Consider the following 16,738-nt stretch of genomic DNA (forward strand, 5'->3'; position numbering starts at 1 on the left):
CACATAATTAAAAAAATATATAGTTTGCACATATGCATATTGCAAATTGTACAAGTTTTTCTAAAGCAACTATGTGTTCTAATTAGAACCAATTGAGGTCGGAAATATCTTTTAAATTTTGTCATTTACATTTGTGACCATTACAAATGAACTATTTTCTCAAAGCGCACGTAATTATAAATATCGATCTTTAATCGAGAAAAAATTTTGGCGAGACACAGTTTTGAAAAATTTCTCGGCACTATCATGCGGATCTAGATCGTTGACGAATCGGCTGGCAAGCAAATGCCTCATAATGATAACAGAAGATGACTTTTGGCCGATGGTGGCGGTAGCACATACTGCTTGGTGTGGTGGAAAGAGAACGATCGGCGGTGTGATGTATATTGGCGAGAGAGCACAGTGTCTTTCGATGCGCCGTCGCGCACTGACGTCGATTTCTCGATCGCGTGAGCGCAAGATCGCGATCGAGAAATGCTCGCGTGTCGAAGATCCACTGAAACACTCTTCCAATGAGATGACGGTGGACCTGTCAAACCCAGCGCGATGCAGGCGGAAACCCAACGGTTTTCGCCTCTATTTCTAAAATTCTACATTCTATAATTACCTTTCAAATTGCGGGGTTTATTGCCATTTCGAAACGTACATGGGCGGAGCGTAGTCGTTCTAATCTGATATAAAGTGTAACTAGAATCAACTTTTATAGATTGTGGTTGGTGGATTAAAAGAAAAAATATATACCTCTTGTAAAAAAAATCGGTATTTTTTCTATCGGAAGTGTTATAGGATTAGCGTGCAACGTGTGAAGACAGTTTACATTTATCTCACGAGAAAGCAGGTTGCCGAGAACCACGAGAAAATAGTAATTCACTAGCTGTTGATCATCGAACGATATCAAGATGGATACAACAGCGAATGGTAAGACTTCCCCAGATCGTTTATCCAAGTATATTATGAAATTGAAGAGTGATTTATGAGACAAAAGATTGGTTTTGTCATCCTTGTCAAGCTGTCTCGCTGTATCGAACTTCACTTCGCTTCATTTTTCAATAAATATCGTGTCGGTTATCGGCCTTATGTCCGGAATCCTTAATACGCTAATATCACTTGCAGTTGTCGCTTTAGTCATACTAATTATCATTTACTTGCACTGATAAACTTTTAAATTGTACAATTTCATGTCGCGCAACCACCTGTATGAGTTCCTAAAGCAAACACCTGTTTCGTTCGATAGACAATTTAGACAATCGCATATGAATAATACAATGATAATATTATGATATTTTACATGAATAATATGATGATATCAAATCTTAAATGAACAATATTATAATAGCTTGTATAAATAATATTATAATAAACTCACGACTAAAATATGTAAACTAGAGAAATTACATTTTTTAGTATAAGCAACATGCTAAATTTTACATAATATAGACATACTTGAAATGCTTCTTAGTCATTTGTTATCTTTTATGTTAATTTTCAGTGGACTGTGTGAACTTTGTATATAATTTTTTGTGTCAACTTTCTATGACAATTTTCGGTGAATATATTTTATGTTAAGTAATAATCGTTATATAATAAAATGAGATATGTTCAAAAATGATTTTAAAAAGAAGTATTGAGAGACTTAAAAGAAGAAATGTGATAATTTTCATAGTCGCAACTTATATTGGGATCATATTTTTGCAAGAAATTGCAAAGATAAGGTAAGACTTTCAATTCGTTTACTCAAGCACTAAAGCACGTGATTTATGAGACCAAAGATTAAACTGGTTTAAAATCGTGTTAAGTAAAACGTATCGACGCAAATAAATATTGTAAAGTTAATATATCTATATCTATATATAAAAACTTAAATTAATGATAATATGGCTCAATAAGAATAAAATCACATATTGGTAAGATATTAAACGTTTTAATAAAATTGGCTCGAAGCCTTTCTATTTTACCATTATGTGATATATATATATATATATATGTAAATGTTATTACAATAAAATTCTTCATAAAGTACCTTATAGATTAAAAGTTTATTGAAAATGTATAATATAACGATATATTTAAAAAATTTGATGCCCACGCATATTATTTTTTAAATATGTTTATCACAAAAGATGTTGATCACAAAAGGCATTTTTTAGTAATATGAATAATTCGATAATTTTGACATTATTATAGTGTTATTAACATAATTATACTGCTTTTTATACTTATCTCTACTATCTTTTGTATTTTAAATTATTAAATATTACATAAAACTGCTACACTCCTCGCCTATCTTTTTGACGAACGAATTTTTAGAAAATATAGAAAGTTAATAAGTTGTGCAAGATTCATGTGCGTAGCAAGCGTATACACATAAATCCTGGTTATTACATAACCAGCAATTCTGTTTTACATTTTAGAGTTGATTATGGCGCGGCGAGTCAGAAAATATATCTTTATAAGTGGGTAGAAAAGCTTGTAGCTAATTTAAGTGTAATTTAAATGCGCCGTAAGATTGTATCTCCGCGTAATATCCTCTTTAATTGAAAGCTAGATATCAGCGATACTATTGTCACAGAAAATTTTACTCACATGTTTTTAATGGCAAGCATTAAAATAGCCGTTGTTTATATTTAATTGTATATTTAATTGCATCAAATTGAATCGTGTCGAAACGAACAACAAATTCAGCTAGCAATATTGTCCTCGACCTCTGCACCGTTTAAAGTCACGACCGCTTAGACAAAAGTAATATTGTTCAATTACTAACGATGTGTCGCTCGGCATTTCGACATTGACGAGCCTTTAATTCTGTTTAACATTTCAATTAAAAAAACGCGCCAATCGCTATCTTCATCCAGTTTATCTGTTCGGAGAAATTTCTTTCTGCAAAAATGTAACCTTCTGTTCTCACTTTCTTTACGAGTTATTTTGCTCCGCGATAAAATCTACTTATTTTTTTTACATATTTAATCATCAATTAATCGCGAATTTATCGAGAACATCTAATGCTACGATAAAGAGTAGTGCGAATTATTAGCGGACACGAATGATTTTAAGTGTAGATAAGCAGTAAACTACAAAACTATAATTTATCGTGGCGATTTCGCAACAAACTTAATGCGAATATAAATGTTCAAGCCTTATCTGTTACTACAAAAAGCCATCCACCTGTAAACGATAAAACACTTGTGGTGCACGTTGAAAAATTTTATAAAGTTTTTTATTTTTAGGATTAGAGCGATCGAAGGTTTAAGTTATTAACTAATAAAAACTCATAATTAATAAAAATTTCATTTGAAAATGTTGGTAAATGTTAAAAATAAGAATGAATAATGAAAATTTAAAAAGTAAAGGTATTAGGAATTAATTAATAATTATAACGAAAGATAGAAATTAATAATTAATATTAATAAAATATCTACAATATATTAATAATTATATTAATAAATGTATACATATATTAATGATTAAGATTAATAATTATATCGAAAGATAGAAATCTAAACACAAGAATGCGTTCAATTAAAAATATTATAACATTTGTTATCGTTAAATGTCTTCGAATGGGAATTACTTCGAAATTTTATAACATATGCATAGCTTGTAAAAAAAATGAAAATTTTTTAATGCTCGCAACTGAGAATACGTGTCAGAAGTGTCGAGTTAGCTAAAACGAGGTATATACCACGAGGGTCTGATCGTTCGATATTCCAACTATGAGACCTCATGGGACGCGAGGGAACAAGAGGGAAATAGCAGGCAGAAACGGCAGAAGAGAGTCGGAGTAAAAGACGAAGAGACGAAGTTGGATGAAGGAAGACAGCCGGTACGATCAGTCAGCAGCCTGGAGTGATATATGGATACGAAAAGAATACGTACCTGCAACCGGAAGCCAAATAATGACAGAAGGAAAAGCTGATGATTTAAATCAGAACCATAATTAGCGGGAACGATGACGAGGAAACTCGGTCGCGCCGGCGCTAGCGAAAAAAATGAGTCATGGTCGGCATCGACGATGATGTCGACGTTCGTCATCGTTATAAGTTGAGCAGCTGATGGTAGGGGAATTCCAGGTGCGGTTATATAAGAACAGAAGTCAAAGGAAATGTGATGCATGTTCTACCTGCCGGATTTTTGAAATGTCTTTTATAGACAAAGTGAAAGTCACGATTCGAACGATTAAAAACCTTATGAAATAATTTACTGATTTTTAATTATGTCTCTTAATTACTATTTCATTTAAGAACTTATTTACGAATGACAGGTAAAATGTGTTTTTAATCTAGATTTAATTTATTTTTCAAACGATGCACTTCTTATTATAGAAAAAGAAAATTGAAAATACATGTTGCATTTTATAAAAACATCTAGAAAGATATGGTTTTTAAATATCAAAAGGCTATTTCAAGTTTGATTCAAATCAAATGATGAAATTTGTGATAAAGTTGTATTTAAGATATAAGTCTTCAAAATAAATTGTGATCGATACTCGTTAAATACTAACTATTACATTGAGCGTTAAAAACAGCGTATTGCGTATGAAATCTGAATGATATTTCGTATGATAAAAAATCTGAATGATATCTTTATCCTCGTAAGTAATATTCCTGCGCAATCGGCTTTACAAAAACGAAGTGTACAAGTGCTATAAAACTTATCTAATGTTTGTTTTTGTAAACTATGATTGATCGTATCATGCGCGAACTGAAGGCGCAGCCAATGGATATTTAGTTGCTCTCTGCCGGAGCGTTGAACTCGGTTAACTCGAGACTCTGTCGTTCGACAAAGCACCCTCTTTAGATACGTTCCTGTAGCCGAGTTTGCCACGACTCAGGGCGCAAGTCTGCCTCTCGGTCGGTCTCCGTGCCAAGCAATTTATTCGATTCGCTCACATTCAGAGGCAGGTCGCAATCCGGAGCAGATAAATCCCTGGCTCTACGTCGCACCGTTCAACCGCGTGTTCTTCGGTATTCCACGATGAAGGAAGTCTCCTTCTGGTGAAGTTTCGTCGTTTGTTCGATCAACGAGCGACGTTGGCGGTCAGCAATTACGAAGAATTGCTGCGCAGCCAACCAGCTAACCAGCCAGCCAGTCTGGCCAGAGTCAGCAATTTCGAAGCTGAACTTCGAAACGACGGCGCCGCGCCGCCATTTTAGTACGAGCACATTTTCGCAAATTGTCTTGCACTTGCACGCAGCTCGTTGTAAGGAAACGTTTTGGAGTCTGAGACGCAGGACGATTCATCTGCGAGGCATAGCATCCCGGTGTGCTGGCGGCAACACCACGAATGAGCGCCGCACCGAGGAAACACCCGCGCGCAAAGTGACTTCTCGTAGGAGAGTGTCGTTTTCTTTTCCGTTTCCTAATTTGCGAGTGATCAAAACTGGAACATACTATTTCGCATCAACGATACCATACACCAGCACTATGAGTAAAATGCTAGACACAAACTATTGCACTGTGTTCTCTGTACTTAGAAGTCCCGAAAAGAGTGAAGAGTTTAAGCGAATCATCTGAAAAAATAGCGCAACGAAAGGAAAAGTCGTCATTTCCTCGCGAGGACGATCGTATTCGCGAAAAGTGTAAAATCTGTTGGTGTTCCGTGTAGAGAAGTCTTTCTCTTCTTATCTCTCCATTTGTCACACATATTTCATATTATCGAGAATTGAGACGTTGATATAGTTAGTGATTTATTTATAGATTCGTAATTTCGGGGAATCTTGGAATGCGCTAATATTGCGTAACTTCTTCCTCGTATTGATTAGTTTGATCGGAAGAATACTGTGTGAGTGCGTCTGATAATATCTCTACTTAAAAAGAACTAAGACTGTCTCGTTTCTCCAGGGGAAAATCCCAGTAGTGCGCGTGTAAAACATCGTGAGCTGTCACAATCTTTCTGCCGATCGAGATATCCCGACGGCAACCCCGGATACTCCTATAACCCGTAATGTATTTGCGATCGCGCCAACGAGCAGCACAAGGGAGGCACGAGCACATAAGAGAGGCGGCAGAAGCTGGTGTAGCGGCCGCGTGCGGTCGCAAAGATCACGGATCGTCGTCTTTGAGGGCTAAAGGTGGAACGCAGAGAAAAGCAGCGAGCCATTACAGCGATCTAGTGCTAGCACCGCAGCCGCAACCGCGGCCGCTACGTGGCGGCTCCGCAGGCAGGAGCACTTCGGATCTGGTGTACTTGAAACGCGGCATGAGCGAGGGTGAACGAGCGGCGATCACGCCACGAATCGGCTGGCGAAAGCTCACCGACCCTGGCGACTGACACGAATCCAGGAAGCTGAGGGCAGGTCCAAAGCGATAGCACCAACTACTGCTATTCGCTCATCAGCATCCTTATTCTCCTGCCACTCTCTCGACGATCGTCATCGGTTCATGGTTCTGGCACAATCGCGAGACGGCCTTCAGAGTCCGTAGGACAACGTTGTCGTCGTCGTCGTCGTCATTGTCGCGTCTCCCGTGTCAGCTAGATGCCGGCCAGATGCCGGATAACGCGTCACCAAGACCTGCTACGAGGACCTTGAAGAGAGATCCCGAAATGGCGGGTAATCGGTGTCGGTAGCAGACGGGGTTAATGTCCCGAAGAGCGCAATTGTTCAAACGGCATCCACGTCGTATCTAGCAGCTCACCGATCGTCTTCGGCATTCTTTTCCTCTTCCCCTTTGTCTTCGTATTTCTACATAGCTGAATTTTTAATCATAGCAAGTAACTCTGTCTCACATCGAGCGATCTGAGGTGTCCTCACGGAGCGCCCATACGGACAATAATTCGTTAGATACTAAGGCTAGGGTTAAATTACAATATGTAGTAGTGAAGACAAGTAACACAGAAGGCAGGTCAAAAGAAGTCGAACGAAAACATTCTTTAAAAATTCCCAGAAGAAAAATAGAAGAGACGATATTTCTATAAAAGTTAAAAAAAGATAAAGGAAAACAGATACCGCATGGAATGCGAGAGTTTAAAGAGAGTTAAAGAGAAGATTCTGTTGATTCCAGAATTTTAGTCACATTTTCCTTCTCACGTTTCGGTTGAGCTGCACTTTTTCAGTCGCGAGCATGCCGCCCACGCCGAATAAACTAAATCTGAGCTTCACCAGAAATGCTTACAGTGTTTTTGGTAGTCGCAACGCGACTACTACAAACGAGCATCAGCACGAGCAAAAGACGGAATTGTTGGAGGGTAAGAAGGAAAGAAGAAATATATCTATTGTTACTCCCAAACATTTATTTTTCGTTTACCGACATTCGTTTTGTGGTCATTGATACCGCTCGACATTAAATAAACGCACTTGTCCCGTTTTACCTCGCTACTTTACCGCGATTATCCTCGATAACCGCACAATTTCCATTCTCTCTCATTCCCCTCGTGATTTGACGCAACCGGAGTTATAAAGGCCACCAGTGGTATCATTGCCGTCAGAAACGCGCCGTATTCCGCACGCGTCTACTGCTGTATCATTAACAAGTAGAATCTTACGAAACGTCGCGGAGAAAGCGTCGGTTATACAAAGTTCGCTATTGGTGAACGAACGTTCACCAAAACGTTTGGCATGCGAATGGCTACTCGTTGTAACAATTTTGGCGTCGTTTCAGGTACCAGAGCAAATGGTCTTCTACACTTGAAGAATGGCGTGGATTACATCAATCCCGGTGAAGAGGACCAGATGGAAATTTACGGGTAGGTCATTTGCATTACGTCAAGTCATAATTGAATTCTCCTTGAACTTCGCAGTCCGCTTAATTTCCGCTCATTATCGTTACAGTTATAGACGAAACCGCGCACAGACCGTTATTATCTGGTTCCTGATTGTCATTACCGGAGGTCTGTTGAGGCTGATATTCCACTGGGTGCCGCATCTCATGCTCCAAGTCACCCACACCAAATGTTCCTTGGAAGAGGCAGAAACCGTTTTGTTAATCGAAAAGTTTCAAGGAAAACATACAAGTTATTACGTGAAGAAGCTGAGGAATTTGACCGCTAAGGAAGTTATGTTAGTAATGTTTTTAATGCATCATATCTCAAACAAGATATAATTGAAATTAATATTGACAATTATTATTTTTATATAACCAGAAGATATATTTAAAATTTACATAGAGAAACTGACAGAAAGAAGAAAATATTAGGCATCAAGTATCGACTAATTCTTTACTTATTTTTTAATTATTATTTTATTTTATAGTAATAAATCTTTCCATGAAGAATCTTTGATGGATGACGCATGGGATGGCAATGTCATAACTACCAAAGAAGAAAAGGAAACTTATCCAATGTTATCTGTGCATCTTTTCGGGGGTCAATTCAAACGTGAGTTGAATGACAATCATTGAAAAATTAGTACGCCTTTTTGCGTCACTATTTGTGCATTTCGGACGTAGAAGAGTTTTAAACGAGGTATTTTTAGAGGTGCCATCCATTACCATTTTCAATTGCAAGAAGCTGACCTACGTTTGGGACCCGGAGAGATCGGAGTTCTTGAAATTGCGTGGCCTCGATACCGACGTTCTAACATCCACGTTACATCAAGCACAAGGTCTCAATTCTCAGGAACAGTATATGAGGTAAAAGTCAAACTAATTTGAGTGTCTCTTATTTCCATTTCCATCAATATACGTGGGGGGTTCAAGTCAAACCGAGACTTTTATTCTCATGAACATAAGAATAAAAGTCCCGGTTTGACTTGAACCATCTACGTAGATTAACTTTGGTAAATGTGCAGTGTAACGGAGCACCCTCCAATGACCTTGACATATGTTGTCAAGGTCATGACCCTGAGTAACCTCCGCCAGGTTTTAGTTGGCGATCGCCCTTCATTAAAAAGTTATTAACAAAAGAAGTTTGAAAAATGATATCTCTTCTAATATATAAAACAGAAATTTTCTGCTTTAAAGAAAATTTTACAACTTCTCACTCACCTCCCTCCTGCTTGGGGGCGCACGACTTCTACGCGAAGCGACTCCCACTTCACCTCCCCCTTGCCAAGGGGCGCACGACTTTTCGAGATTGACCATATTTCTTTGAAAAGTCATGAGCCCCGAAGCAGGGGGAGAAAGTGTGGGAGTCGCTTCGCGTAGAAGTCGAGCGCTCCGAAGCAAGAGGAGGTGGAAATAAATTCTTACTTTAAAAACAAAAATTATATGGGAAATTAACATTTTTAAAGAAAATTTTTGATTAGAGCAGGAAATCTATTTCTTTGACCGTGACAAAATATATGTCAAGGTCAAGGTCAGCGAAGGTGGGTCCGTGAGTGTTTTCAATATTTACCAACAAAAATTATATAGGGAGAGGCGGAAATGCGACTTTATTTCTTGAACTTTTTTTGTTTATAACTTTTTAACAAAGGATGACCGCTAACTAAAACCTGTCGGAGGTCACTCAGGGTCATGGCCTTGACAACATATGTCGAGGTCAAGATCATTGAAGAGTGATCCGTTATACTGCACATTTACCTTAACTGTAATTTCGGTTTATCTTATTATACTCATCATCTTTTTCTAATTCGAAGAACTATAAAAAGATGAAGAGTAAGTTGATTAAAACTAATCTATTTAAACAACATTAAACTGTCATGATTTGATGAGTTATGACCGAGGGGGTAACCACTAGCTGAAATATTGTCCCACAGATTATATGATTTCATATGATTTTACCAGATAAATAATTTTTTTCGTTACATATGAAGTAATTTGATAAAATATACGATTTTATTTAATACTATACAATGATTTCGTGGTTGCATATGTAATTATCGGATTATACATAGAGATTTTATATGAATTTTATAATGATTTCGAGGACTCTGTCCCATGATTACATTAAGTGGTTACCTCCTCAGTTATGACGCATTTTCATATCAATGATAAAAATGGTCACTATAAAAAGAGAATGCGTCATAACTCATCAAATCATGACAGTTTAATGTCGTTTAAATTAATTAATTGAACTATTTACATCAATAGGCGTAATGTTTATGGCAATAACGAGATCGTGATTCCCGTGAAGAGCATACTAACACTGTTATGTCTCGAAGTGCTCAACCCGTTTTACGTCTTCCAACTATTTAGTTTTTGTCTGTGGGTCGCAGACGACTATTATTACTACGCCATGGTCATTCTCGCGATGTCAAGTGCCGGCATTATAATGGCAGTCTTCCAAACACGACGAGTGAGTCACTTTTCCTTTTTTTAGTTCCTATATATCTTGTGTCATGATCAGTTTGATCAGTTTGTTCTTTTTAGAATCAGCGTAATTTGCGATCGACGGTGCATTCGTCTGACGTCGCTACGGTGATGCAAGATCGTACAACCGGCCAAACTGCGATAGTGCCGGCCGACCGCTTGGTGCCCGGTGACGTCTTGGTAATTCCGTCTCATGGATGCCTAATGCCATGCGATGCTGTGCTGCTGACTGGCAATTGCATTCTCAACGAGTCTATGCTGACGGGAGAATCAGTACCTGTCACAAAGACACCAGTTCCTTCTTCCAACGATGTGATATATAATACCAAAGAACATGCTAGGCATACGCTTTTCTGCGGTACCAGAGTTATTCAAACAAGATACTATGGCAGTGAAAAGGTAAATTTATTTAACTTGTTATATTTATAAATTGGTATTTTAATGTTGTATAAATGGAAATGACTGTGTCGTAACATTAGGTACTGGCTGTGGTCATCAGAACAGGTTTCAATACCAGTAAAGGTGATCTTGTGCGATCCATTATGTATCCCCCACCTGTGGACTTCAAGTTCGAGCAGGACTCGTATAAATTCGTCACATTATTAGCGTGCATAGCCAACGTTGGCGTTATTTATACCATCGTGACAAAAGTAATGAAAGACATTGACAGTAGTCATATTGCTTTAGAAGCGTTAGATCTCATCACTATTGTTGTACCGCCGGCGTTGCCAGCTGCCATGACGGTTGGACGTCTCGTAGCGCAACGTAGATTGGAAAAGAAAAAAATATACTGCACGAGTCCGAGGACGATTAACGTGTCGGGATCTCTCGATTGCATTTGCTTCGATAAGACTGGAACATTAACCGAAGACGGTTTGGATATGTGGGGCGTGGTGAGTGTATCAGATGGCAAGTTTCAGTTACCTGTCAAAGACATCGCTAGTTTATCGTTATCTGAAGTCCTTATTGGCATGGTTACATGCCATGGACTCACCATAATTGATAATCAATTGATGGGTGACCCGCTCGATTTGAAAATGTTTGAATCCACTGGATGGACGCTGGAGGAACCTGATGTATCCGACACATCTAAATTTTCTATGCTTTTTCCGACGATCGTCAGGCCAGCAAAGAACTCTAAGCTTCTTAAAAGACTGCCCAACGATTTGGGCGGTACGCTTAGTCGACAAAACTCCATGTCTTCCGATGTGATAGACGGTATATCTCTCAACAATCTGTGCGATGCCGCGTTCAGCGATTCTGCGACGGAACTGGGCGAGCAAGGACTGGAAGTGGGCATTGTCCGGCAGTTTCCCTTTACATCGAGTCTTCAAAGGATGAGTGTGATTACCAGGACATTGGGCGCCAATCACTATGATCTTTATTGCAAGGGTAGTCCAGAGATGATCCTTAGTCTCTCAAGAGCAGAATCCAGTAAGTCTTCACAATTGCATTATATTTTGTAAGTGACTAATGGTGGGGAATATAGAAAGGAGAATAAGAGATATTTGTCAGACTATAACGAAGACTATAACATAGCGTGAAGAGATTTTTCGTCAAAGACGAGTGAGTTACGCGATATATGTTAAGCATTTCTTGTGAACTCAATCTTAAGTGTTTTACTGTGCAATAATGAATAGTCACGTTAAGTTTAAGGGTCTTACAATTTAATCTTATTTAGTCATTTAATCTTACTGTTTTAATTCTATTAATACAAATGACATCTCTACATATTCTTTTTGTAGTTCCTCCAGATTTCACGACTGTTCTACAAGAATATACATCCGAAGGATATCGAGTGATCGCTCTCGCGCACAAATCTCTGAATCGTCTTCAGTACGCCAAGGTGCAACGCATAAATCGTGAAGCCGCCGAGATTGACTTGACATTCTTGGCGCTCATAATTATGGAGAACCGATTGAAACCCGAGACTTCACCGGTGATCGCCGAACTGAACACTGCGTGCATCAAGATGGTGATGGTGACGGGCGACAATATGTTGACCGCACTCTCAGTGGCCAGGGACTGCGACATCGTGAAACCAGGTACACCTGTGATCGCCGTCTCGACGAATCAACAGAATCAGATGAAACCACAGATTTATTTCACAAAGAGCGATAGTCAACCATCACCAACTTCACCAAATAGTCAGCCCGATCTCAGCGAAATATCCGATCTAAACAGCGTAGTTAGTTTGGATACTGTCGAGAGCGGCTCCTTCGGTAATACTAAGTTGGAGAACGATATCAATTATTTATCGGATGAGTAAGTATCTGTGTTCTTAAGCACTGTGACAAGATCTATTAAAATCATTGGATAATATAAATCTATTGATCTATCTGAATTGCAGTGTGCAATATTCCAAGAACAAGTACGCGTTCGCGTTGACAGGAAAAACGTGGGCATTAATGAAGCAGTATTATCCAGAACTGATACCTAAGGTGGTAACTCGCGGTGCCATTTTTGCGAGAATGTCGCCGGATCAGAAGCAGCAGTTGGTTCAAGAATTGCAGTCCTTAGGATATTACGTTGGTAAGTGTGAACATAAAAAAAATTTACATTGTTTTCAATGTATAACGCATCTTTAATCTTCTGAAGCTGACGTTAAAATCTATAACATACAGTTACACGTTAAATCTATGAGACCCATTTAATTTATGTTAACTAATAGTGATACTGGAAGTGGAATGGACTATTGGTTCCTAAATGTCACCTAGGTCTAAAGTATTCCTCTAACTCTTGCCAAATGTCAGTTTCAGTTCGTTGTACCGGGCCTTATGAAATTGCTTAATCTCTCCCTCTCTCCTTTATGTTCTTGGGCTTAATACAGCCCTAGTCCTCTTATAAAATAAATATGTGACAACGATTGAGATCGATCCACTGATTATAAGTCGTTTTCACATGGAGCCACACGCCATCACTTATACAAGGCATTAATTAATTTCAAGGAATCAAAATGATATAATTCCCAGATAGCCAAATGTAATGTATTTGCTGACATGTTGCAGCAACCAATTTCGACAAACTCACAAGGTGAGACAGCATTATGTCTGTCGCGTTGAACTCAATGGAATTCAAATTCTTGCGATGCAAATTGATGGCAATATGTCAGCATGAATATCCTCGACAACAACTAGTGTCATATTGTCAGCATTTTGTTAGCAATGAGCTCAAGACGAAACGATTAATTATTTGTTGCTAACATGTTGCCGACATCATAATGTACCACCATTGCTCACAATTTGCTCTAGAAATTTCGACAACTGATTACATATATAAGCAGTCATGTTGTTGTATTTATAATGTGTCCTATTTTGATGGCAGCAAATGTACAGCAAATATATAACAACATATGCAATGCATTAGTTTGAACAATACGCTACATCACGCTATCTGGATTTGTATATAAAAGAATATATATGTGTAAATATTATACTAAATTTATTTTAAGATCCAAAATTCACCGATGGTACAGTGCCATTGCGTAAGAACATCAGTCTTAGCGACACATATTGTCTATTATTATTACATGCGATTATTGTAAGTATACAAAAAATAAGATCCACCGATGGTACAGTGCCGTTGCGTAAGAACATCAGTCTTAGCGATATATACATTGTCTATTATTATTGCATGCGATTATTGTAAGTATACAAAAAATATAAGCTGCAAAAATGTTACTTGATAATGCAAAAACAGTTGTATACGTAATTGAACTAATAAGCCATATAATTATAAAGTGATGTCGAATCAGAAACATTATATAATAATACTAAAGTCCATGAATAAAAAATCATCAAACGGCTCATTTAGTTGAATACATAAAATTTTTTGGCAATAATTCAAATTTGCATATGTAACAGGGAATATTTTAATTGAGTGGGTTCAATAGATCTACGTCAGCTCTGGAGGATTAATGGAATGACAAACGCAGCGAATCAAATAGACAAACTTGCGAATTTTAATAATTTAACATAAAATTTCTTTTTCCGCAGCCATGGTGGGAGACGGTGCTAACGATTGCGGCGCGTTGAAAGCGGCGCACACCGGGATATCCTTGTCGGACACGGAATCTTCCGTTGCCTCGCCTTTCACCAGTCGCGAAACCAATATCTCCTGCGTCTTGACGGTGATACGAGAGGGTCGCGCCGCACTAGTGACTTCCTTTGGCATTTTTAAATACATGGCTGCCTACTCACTCACGCAATTTATCTCGGTGATGCTCCTCTACAACATCGAGTCCAATTTGACAGACATCGAGTTTTTGTACATCGATCTCTTCATCATCTCCATATTCGCTTTTTTTTTCGGCCGCACCGAGGCCTATGAGGGCCCACTGGTAAAAATAGCACCGCTCAATAGTCTCATCAGCACATCACCAATACTCAGTCTGATTACGCAACTTCTGATCGTCGCGACCTTCCAATACACGAGTCTCTGGCATTTGCGGCAGACGCCGTGGTTCGTACCATTCAACGCTACCGCAACCGAGGATAAGGATCACGTGAGCTGTTTAGAGAATTACACGGTCTTTATCGTCAGTTCTATGCAGTATATCATCTTGGCGGTAGCGTTCTCCAAAGGACCGCCATATAGAAAGTCCCTCTTCACTAATTATGGCCTACTCACCTCCTTCGTGTTCCTTAGTCTCTTTTCCATCTATCTCGCAGTATGTCCTTTCGAGTGGTTGGTTAATTGGTTCGAACTCATGCTGCCTGACAATCTAGGCTTTCGCTTCATCCTGGTCGGCTATGGCATAGTAAATTTCGTGATTGCGCTACTGGTTGAGTATCTGTTTGTGGAGTACCTCGTGTTTGGCAAGTTACGCTATCGCTGGCATGACTTGGATAAATCTCGACGGAAGTTTCTAGCTATTGAACGAGACATGGCACGCGATCTCAAGTGGCCGCCGATTTCCCAGGAGCCGCTACCGGAAGCGGCCCCAAATTTATTAATCCGGCAGAACGTCACCGAGATCAAAATCGAGAAACGAATTACCGAATCATGCCTTCCCGCCGATACCAGCTTCATGAACAATTCACCGATTTGCGCCGGTTTCAAACACTTTGGATCCGCTCGCGAAGTTACTCTCAATCCCAGATCTCTTTTCAACGATTGCCGAAATACGGTGTCAATGCAGACGGTGCCGTGCTTCGAGGATTTGTCACCGAAGCAATCGAATGCAGAAACCACGGTGAAGCGGCGACACAATTCGGAATCGGCAAATGGTATCAATCGTTACGAGAAGCCCTACATGAATCACAATACTAATCCCATCGCCACACTTCCCAGAAATCCCAACGCGACCCTTCAGCCGCAAAAGTTAAGGGACTTCAAGGATGTCCTAGTGCACAAGAGCGACGATCGAGTATCGAATACTCAGAATGTGCTTGAGTTAGACATTTTGCCATCCTGAGGTCCGAAACATTCGAAAGATCGATCGAGCTAAGTATCTCTAAATCAACTTAATAGTTAGTTAATTCAGAATATTTGATCTTTATTTTTAATTGACGCATTTAATACAACAGAGAGATAATTGTGATCGATATGAAGCATAATCCGAAAGTCTGGATCTTTGATAAGGCGGCTTTCTGTGTTTTGAATATCTGATGCTCTTATAATCTTGATTTTTAAACAGCATAATTGTACATAAATAATTTATAGCGCATACATTTATTGCGCGTTGCATTTTAACGGAACGAAAAGATTTAAAAAGAAATTAAAATATATGATAATAAAATTACGAATGATGATTGCAAATCAATGATTGCATGATAGAAACGATTGATTCGTTGCTAAATAATTCATCTCGAAAGTCATTCCACGACGAAATTTGCCTTGAACTAGAGCTGATGTTGTGAAGGGTTTGATGGCTGTCAGAGACGTGCATGTTTAGGTGTAATTCATTAAGTAATAGAATTTTCCTGAATACTATGCGATGTTATAAAATAGGTCAAACCGATAGCGATATGTTAGATATTATCGCGGTTTGGGGCCGACTACGTACTGTTAAATAACTACGTCAAAATAAAAAAAATATGTACTTACGAAATATGCGAAATGGATATAGATACTTAATCGCGTTGGTTTACTTGCGACGCTATAGTTCGTGTTGAAAAGTAGCGGTTGTCAAATAAAATATGTTTTTAATGTAGACATTGTTCACTCATTTCATCGTTGCTTCTTTTGTAGCATAGTAAAAAGAAATCAGTGTTGAAACGTATTAGATAAAAGTATCTAGATACAGTATCTGGATACTTTAGCATCTAAGTGCATTACATCTAGATTCTTATATATACCTGTATTTGTACCTGAATATTCTTTTGTATGGTATCTTTTAAGTTTAAATATGTAGGTACAAAGGTATTTATTTATACATTTTATGTCGTTATATTAGAAATTTAATTTTTGATTGTTATATAAATTATCGTTTTTCTCTGAGTCTCAACTTTGTGCAAATGTTTTTATATGCTTCACCGCCTAGATAATTTCATAGCGAATTCGATTGGGTGCATTTATTGTGCACTGATGCACATTAAAGACGTCATACTCAAAC

General features: G+C 38.4%; 1 protein-coding gene across 2 annotated transcripts; it reads left to right on the plus strand.

The window, feature by feature from the left end:
- The first annotated feature begins 185 nt into the window (after positions 1 to 185).
- anne (polyamine-transporting ATPase anne boleyn) lies at positions 186 to 16,524 on the plus strand. 2 transcript variants are annotated; one of them, XM_018447585.1, is made up of 11 exons: positions 186 to 918; positions 7,597 to 7,681; positions 7,767 to 7,994; positions 8,187 to 8,311; positions 8,409 to 8,565; positions 9,964 to 10,168; positions 10,243 to 10,581; positions 10,662 to 11,616; positions 11,928 to 12,447; positions 12,533 to 12,714; positions 14,178 to 16,524. In XM_018447585.1, exons 1-11 carry the CDS (start codon positions 900 to 902, stop codon positions 15,596 to 15,598), a joined length of 4,236 nt encoding a protein of 1,411 aa, XP_018303087.1. In that variant the 5' UTR covers positions 186 to 899; the 3' UTR covers positions 15,599 to 16,524. The 2 variants fall into 2 exon arrangements, with proteins under 2 accessions (XP_018303087.1, XP_018303086.1); XM_018447584.1 differs by lacking the exon at positions 186 to 918 and adding an exon at positions 7,049 to 7,183.
- Positions 16,525 to 16,738: the final 214 nt, after the last annotated feature.

Source organism: Mycetomoellerius zeteki, unplaced genomic scaffold (assembly GCF_001594055.1).
Source record: "Mycetomoellerius zeteki isolate Tzet28-1 unplaced genomic scaffold, Tzet1.0 scaffold204, whole genome shotgun sequence".
In the NCBI taxonomy this organism is placed as follows: Eukaryota; Metazoa; Arthropoda; class Insecta; order Hymenoptera; family Formicidae; genus Mycetomoellerius; species Mycetomoellerius zeteki.